We start from the raw sequence: 7,495 nt of genomic DNA on the forward strand, positions 1-7,495 counted from the left end.
GTAAGGAAGAGGCACGTTCGTCCTGTTGCAGTGACCGCAGCGTGCTTCCCTTCTGACGCTGCGCTGCGCGCCCCGTCCGGGTCAGCGGGGCGGGAAGGAGAGGCGCGGGCCGTGCCCGCCGGCTGCGGCCCCGAAACGGGCAGCCCCTCCAGCCAGAGGCCGGCTGCGGGGCGGAGCGGCCGCCCGGCAAAGCCCCTCGCGTCCCGCAGCGCCGGGCAGACGGGCAGGTCTCTCCACCTCGGAAGGACTGTGGAAGAGAGGGATATATGTGAGAGAGAGAGCACTGCGTGCTAGCGCGAGGAGCTGCCTCCGTGCCCGGCGCGGATGAACGGGATGCGGCAGTGCTGCGTGTGGTGCTAGTGCCCACCTTTGACAAGGGTGTTGAAAACTTGTGAAAGGGCGCAAGAAGGACCTAAAAATATCGAGGAGCTGGAAAGCAGGTCTTGCACTGAGAAACTTTAGAATTTCAAGACTGAAACGTGACTTAATTACAATATAGATGTTCACAGCTACTGCTATGCTGCTACAGAGTCAGCTCCTACGGATTTTTCTTTTTCCTCCGGCAGAGAAAAAAATGAATTGATGATGCCAGACAATACTGGGTTAGTAACAAGGCACGGCTTTTAATCACAAGGTATTAAGCCATTGGAACAAAACACAAATAAAAGTGGTGGAGTTTGTCTCCTACGGTCTTCAAATCAAGACTAGATCCCTTTCCGGAAGTTACGCTTTGACCAGTTTACTTGTGGTGCAAGATAACATGAGAGAAGATTAGGGCAGATGGTCTGCCCGTGCCTTCCAGTCTTGAACTTCAGGGATAAAAACATAGCTGTAAAGCAAGTCATGCTGTTTGGAAGTTTAAATGTGCTTTTAGGAGCCTAATTTAGGAACAGAGCGTGAATAGTACGTGTTAAAAGGTTGAGCAGGAAGGATAAGAGCAGTCACAGCTGCCCTGTGATCCCCGCAGGATGCTATACGTTCTGCAAGTCTCGAGTCACGGCTAGAGGGCAGGTGCCTCGGCCCGGAGGGGGTTTTGCCTGGACTCCCCGCGCGCGGCGCGGTTGCGGAGCAGCGCCGCAGGCTGCCCGCCCGCTCCCGCTGCCCGGTGAGTTACTCAGGGTCCGCTCCTGCCCCAGTGCGAGCCGGCGCAGCGCGTTCCCCTGCCAGCGGCGAGCACCGGGAAGGGGCTGCCGCTCTCCCGCCCCGCGGCCCGCGGCGAATGGCGCCTGAACCAGTTGCTGCTCTTTGGGGAGGCAGCTTGGTCACGCAGCTTGGAAACACAGCGATCGGGTGCGTTTCCCTGCTGCGTGCCTTTCCGGAGTGAAAGCGAACGCTGCTTTCTCCTGGCACAACCCCTGGGGAAGGGGCTGCAGCGGAAACACAGCCCTGCTTTCTGTAGGAGCGAGTGCCGAAACGGGCATTAAGCCGAGTCACCCAGGACGCCCGTCCCTGCGTGTCACCCCGCCCGTGGCCCCGATGCAGGCCGAGCGAGGGAGGGCTACGGCGGCGGCCGCGCGCCTGTCAGCAAACCGGCGCGCTGGGTCACGCCGAAGATCTCTTCGGCGGTGCTGCAGCGGCTGGCTGAAGTTTTGCGTTAACGTTTCCTTGAAGAAACGACACAGACAATTCCCTCCCTCTTTCAACACGAAAAACGTTTTATTAATTCTGAGCTATTGATTCTGCCCTACGCTCTGATAGGAAATGCTTTTAGTCATCCCCTCATCTGCTGGTAAATGCTTTGCGATATCCCCAGATGCCTTCTCAAGAAACGCTCCGTGCTTCGCGGTCCTTCTCAGCAGCGCAACTTTCCTAAGGAGCAAATGGGGTGAACAAACGGCACCGCTCATTTTTTCACTTACTGCTTTCCAATATTTGTAAGGGAGAGACAGCTCTGTAACATCTCTATCCGCTCCTCTCCTCCGTGATCCTGCTAACGGGGGAAAGGCCCCCCAAAGGGCAGAGGAAGGCAGCAGCCGTAGGCTTGCACCCTTCTACAGCAGCCGAAGGCAGCTGAGGTCTCCAGGTGCTGCGACAGCCTTGCGGGCCTCTCCACTCCATGGAAAAGGGAGGTGGCAAGCTAGGGAGCTGGGCACGGGGCAGGGAAGCCCCGGGAGCGCGCACGTGCCCGCCCGAGGGAACCGGAAAGCACCTCTCTCCTCGCCACGAGCGCGCCGTGCTACAGGCGAGGAGGAAGGACGGGGCCGCGCAGGTCAGACTCTCTCGCTTCTGGGTGGCGCGGCTGGGTCCCCGACGGGGATCTTGACCGTTTTCCTTTGCTGTGACTGCACAACACTGGGAAAAAATCCAGTTAGCTGGGGGGATGCTGGCTGTGGCACTGCGGATAGTACACACCGCGTTGAGCATTTCCATATCTAAGGCTACGCTCATTTAGAGAAACCCTTCTCCACAGGCTGCACAGGGAAACCTCACAGGAACAAAAAATAGTAGTTGGAAAAACTGCTGGTAACCTCTCCGGATTCAGGTTTGTCAGTCAGAGAAAGGCGGCAGAGCACTCGCCACAGGCTGGGTGGCAACTCAGCTCCTGCCTTCCTGGCCAGCTACCTAACGCGTGGCTTTGGTGGTCCTGCGGCTTAGCTGGTCGCACTGTCTCGTTCACGACGAAGGGGAAAGCCTGACCCAGGAGCCCTGCTGCTGAGAGAAAACTGGCCCTGCGATGCCCACACCACAACTCAGCAGGCTCCCCAGGGGCTCATTTTCAGTGCTCAGAGGCTTTTCCTCCTCTCTGATGAGAAACAGCGTTGACAAGCCCTAGCTTTCTGTTGGGGACTAACGTGCGCAGGATAGCGACAGGCAGGAGAATACCGAAGCGCATCCTGTACACAATAATGGTAAACACGTATGCGAACGAACGAAACAGGCTTTTGGTACCTATGTAATCTAGGGATGGAACTTGACTGGCTTATTATTCACCTTTCCTAGGTGCTGGAGACTGAAATATGCCTATCCAGGAGAGCCTGAGCTGTGCCAGGGTGGCAGTTCGTCTGTGCCACAGCGTTTGTGGGATCACTACCAAAAAATGCTGCTTATTTCTGGAATTCACATGGGGTGTTGGGAACTGCAAACAAGTTCAAAGAAGAGCTGCAAGAAATAATTAAAGACTGGGAAAACTGGCTTTCCAATGAGGAAATGGAGATGGCCCTACTGTTTTTTCTTCTCTCCAGGAAGGTTAAGAAGTGACTGGGTCACCACTGTAGGGGAAGAGATTTCTACTAGAGACGACTTTTCCCAGGGAGGAACAAGATGAGATGCAGGTGGACCCAGACGCATTTAGAAAAGAAATGAAGGCACATGTTCCAAAGAGCACGAGTAATTCACCACTGGCACAGCTAACTCAAGGGTGTTGCCTAGGAAGGAGTTTCCTCTCCTTGAAGTCTTTATTATCAAGATTTTCTTCCTAGAAAACACCCTCCAGCTCAAAAGGAAGCGGTGCAATTGAGGGAAGAGTCATTATTATAGAAATGTGACCGATCATAATGGCTTCTTTCAGCTTTTAAAATCCATAAGCAAGTGCAATACCTGGGCTGATTTGTGCCACCTACAGCAGTGTCTTTTATCTAGCAAGTGACCAAGTATTCCCAAAGTTGTTCCTATCTTCCTGTTTTCTGGCTGCCCCCCCCCCCCAATTTGATCACCAAAACCCTTTGAAATGAGACTCTCACACATCTTTTTGGAATGCTCTCTTTCGTTTTGGGAGAGGCCAGAGGCGCTGCTGGTGCGTGCTCAGCGCTCAGACCCGGACCCCGTGGGAGCCGTGGTGGACTGACCCACGCTGTGCCCACGTGCTATCTGGCTGCGGCTGCTTGCTGCTCCCTGCCTTCGCTCAGAGACTCATGAGACATGGGTAGCACTTACGCGGCGTTTCAATCTTCACGACACTGTTAGATCCTACAGAGTACATCACCTCATCTTCGTCCACTCCAGGAGGCAAGTTGATTTCCTTTCTGATATTTTTGTAGTTATACTCCTTCCCTCTTACGGTGCTATATTCCTCCTCGTGCTCAGCTAACACTTTAACCTTTCCATCTTTCACCTTCACAGTAACTTCATCAGGCTCAAAACCCTTCACATCCATCAAAGCTAAAAGCTTATGATCATGGGCGGAGTTCAACATCTTATTAAGTCTTCTTCGTGTACTGAAATAAAAACAAGGAGACAATCTTTCAGTTCAACTAATAGAGTGATGGATGGTTACCCTTGAGGACAAGAGAAGTAAATAGGAAACTGTTGGGTCTGTCTTCACACGCACACGGATGCACCGCACTGGTGGAACTGTCTGCACTGTCAAAATGAACACATGATGCTTCTTTGCATGCCTCAGCGATAAGGAGCATTTTGCTGTGCACTCTTGGCATGGGCCAACTGTGAAGATGAAAAGTTATTTCATCTGAATATACAGAAGCCACTTCTTCTCTTTAACAGGTTAACACGTCCACTAAACCAGGTGTGTCCATGTTATGCCCTGTCCTAAATTTTCAATGGATAGCTACAATAAGTTATATTTTCCAGTTATCCGATTTGTTTAAAGTGATCAGTGGATAACAGATACACCTGGCAAAAAAAGTACAAAAATGCTCATGCAAAGCTGGGCTGGAGGCTTACTGATCTGGCTGGAGCTTACTGATCAAAATGGTTTCTAATACAATCAAACAGCAACTCTGTTCAACCAGAAGAATGGCTGTTTTTCAAACCATTTGTAAAATATATAATAGAAAGGCAACCTCAATTATAATAGGCTAACCTGGACACGAGGCAACAAATTAAAAAGAAAATGTGGGTGAAGGAAGAGGAAATGGGGTAACAAATGGGAAAACAGGCATGACCACCAAGGTGAGAAATCCCAGAGTGGTTCGTTACTAAGGTTTACGCCAGTCTGCCCTCCAGCCGCGGGGCAGACAGAGTTCCCGTGCACCCGGCCGAGATTTGGGCGTGCAGCTCTGCAGCTGGATGCTGAGCTTGTCCAGTGCTGATACGTGGGGCACTGAGCTGCGAGCTGTCCCGCAGCCCTGCATGAGCTGCAGCCGGCAGATGAGTTTAAAGTAACCTCACAGTAACCTTTGTTTTTGCTGAAGTTGGTGTAAAATTAACCTGGGATCAGTTTTTTTCCTCTAACTTCTGTGCACCCACTAGATAACACACACAGCAGCCTAAGGCTGATATGTGCCGCTCCACGGGTAACAAAAATGTCTCGCTTTTCATTGACAAGCTCCTGGTCTCATCTCCAGGCACGACAAAACAGAACTCAAACAGAAGTGAGGTTGGGTTGAGTTTTGGGTAGGGAATCAAAACAGAGCAGGTGCAGTAACAGGCTTCCACCAGCATCCGACTGCCAAAAGATCTCTCACCCCTTCTGCTCCCTGAACATCTGCTTGTGTCTTAACTCTAATGGGAAGGCTTTACCATTTAACCAGCCCCTTCCTGTTGGGCTGTATTTTATTTTTATCTACGCTAAAGTCAATCTGCAACTCTACTGACAAAATAACATCGTCATCGCAGTGGCCAAAATGGAAATTTAGGAAAGCTGAAACTCATCCCTCCTACTCAGTATTTGGGGAAACACGGACGTCCACGCCGGGTACGCTGCTGTGGCGCGCCGCCCCATACCGGCCCCTCCGGGATAGCGAGGGAGATGATAATGTGTTCTTGCTTTACACGGACCCGATACTCCCTCAGTCCCGCTTAAGCGGAGGCGAATCCCCGCCGGCGGCCTGCGCGCGGCCCTTTTACCTGGCCAGCTCGCGCTCCATGTCGAGCTGCGCCTGGAGGAGCTTCCTCTCCCAGGCGGCGAGGCACGACGCCCGGCAGAGGGGCTCGCAGAGGCAGCGGGGGCAGAGGTGCGGGCCGCAGCAGCAGAGCGGGTGCAGGCGGCAGCTGCACGGGCAGCGCGGCGGGAGCTCGTCGCAGAGCCGGTGCAGCTGGAGGCGCAGGTCCAGCACCCGCAGCTGCCGCTTGATCTCCCGGTCCGCCCTCCTCAGGTCCCGCTTGGCGTCTTCCAAAAAGCGACTGCACAGAGACATGGTAGCGCTTTAAACCATATTAGTGTACAAGTACAACCGGGCCGGCGTGCACTTGTCCGCGGGAAAAAATTTTGCCGGGAGCGCTGCGGCGCGGCGCGCGCGGCGGCGGCAGGCGCGGGCGCTGCTGGCGGCCCGCGGGCGCTTTGTGAGGTCACGCGCGCGTCACAATGCGCGTCACAATGTGCGGGCACCCTCCCCCCGCCCGCCCGCCCGCCCGCCCCGCCCCGGGGCGCCGAGCCCCGCGCGCGCCCGCGGCCCCGCGGCCGCCGCGGCCGCGCCGCGCCGCTCCCCGCCTGCCCCTGCCGCGTCCTGCTTCGGGGGGGAAGCCCCTCCCCCGGCCGAGGTTTTGCTCCCGGTTCCCGGACCGCTTTCGAAACGCGGCTTCGAAACCGGCCGCTGCCCTCGGCGCTTTCTCGCCGACCCCTCGCTGCGCAAAGGCCTCGCTGCTTTGCGTGGGGGACGCTGGAAACGAGCAGCAGCGGAGGCTTCCCTTGATAGCTCCAGTGGATAGCCGCACTTCAGGCGCTTTGGAGAACGCGCGCCTTCGGTGATACTTTTGTCCCTATTCTCGCACCATATTAAACAAACAAGGTAATAAAAGCGGGCCCAGGTTTTCGTCTCCCCTTGCGGAGCCTTACAGATGTTACTTTGCAGCTCTGAGGGCATGGCAGAAAGCTGTGATGTTTGGGCAGGAGCAGGTGACACGACGATTTCAGTCAGGAGAAGAGAGCAGAAGCGTTTTGCACGCTGGCGTTATTCTGCGAGGAGGAGGACGCAGCTTATGCACCGCACGCGCTCAGAGCACGGCTAGCAGCACTTACCTGAGCTGACAGTTTTACCCTTTCCGATCTCGATCTCGTGTGCGCTGGCTAACGCCTGCTTGCTCGGTGATCTCCAGAAGAGGTGTGCGTGAGTCGTCAGCTCATGCCTCGAGGACTTGCGAAGCCATGGATTTCCCGTCAGGTTGCTGTGGTGGTTTTTGCTGTGCGGCGTTTGGTCTCAGCAATGCTGGCAGCATGTGCGGATTCGCCCCCCTCCCCGAAGGACACCTGTATTTTAAAGTGATCGTGAGCAGCGTTTATGCAGAAAGGTCTCGGGTCTAAAACTGCAAAGTGCCAGGAGTGGGGCCGGCCGTGGGGCCGTGGCGGGGCACAGCCGGGCGCAGTGCTCCCGCGCGCCCCCGGCCCTGGCTTCCCGCGGTCAATCCTGCCTGCACCGGCTGCGGTCAGAGCGCTTCCAGTGAACTGCACCGCAGCCATGAAACCAAGCGCCTGGTAACTGGCACCAGCACCTCCCCGGGGCCGCTCCGGTGTCAGCAGCCGAGAGCGAGGCAACGGCGTGGGGCGATCCAGCCTGCCTATCTGGATGACCTCCAATACGATCCACCCAAAGTCTTTTGTTCTTGTTCTTTCAGACAGAAGAAAATACACAGAATGCAGAAAGGGGACGGGCACTTGGGG

General features: G+C 55.2%; 1 protein-coding gene across 1 annotated transcript; it reads right to left on the minus strand.

Moving 5' to 3' along the window:
- Window positions 1-1,637: 1,637 nt before the first annotated feature.
- On the minus strand, window positions 1,638-6,164 carry ODF1 (outer dense fiber of sperm tails 1). Its single transcript, XM_062570450.1, has 2 exons — window positions 5,746-6,164; window positions 1,638-4,154 (listed from the first exon to the last, which is right to left on the minus strand). The coding sequence occupies exons 1-2, from the start codon at window positions 6,033-6,035 to the stop codon at window positions 3,842-3,844; spliced, it is 603 nt and encodes a 200-aa protein (XP_062426434.1). The 5' UTR covers window positions 6,036-6,164; the 3' UTR covers window positions 1,638-3,841.
- Window positions 6,165-7,495: the final 1,331 nt, after the last annotated feature.

The sequence above is a fragment of the Rhea pennata genome, chromosome 2, assembly GCF_028389875.1.
Source record: "Rhea pennata isolate bPtePen1 chromosome 2, bPtePen1.pri, whole genome shotgun sequence".
Classification (NCBI taxonomy): domain Eukaryota; kingdom Metazoa; phylum Chordata; class Aves; order Rheiformes; family Rheidae; genus Rhea; species Rhea pennata.

Excerpts from the sequence above, each read along its gene's own strand:
- ODF1 (XM_062570450.1), bottom strand. The coding sequence starts at position 6,035 with ATGTCTCTGTGCAGTCGCTTTTTGGAAGACGCCAAGCGGGACCTGAGG. Across the intron at positions 4,155-5,745 it reads ATGGAGCGCGAGCTGGCCAG|TACACGAAGAAGACTTAATA; the intron begins GTAAAAGGGCCG and ends TTTTTATTTCAG.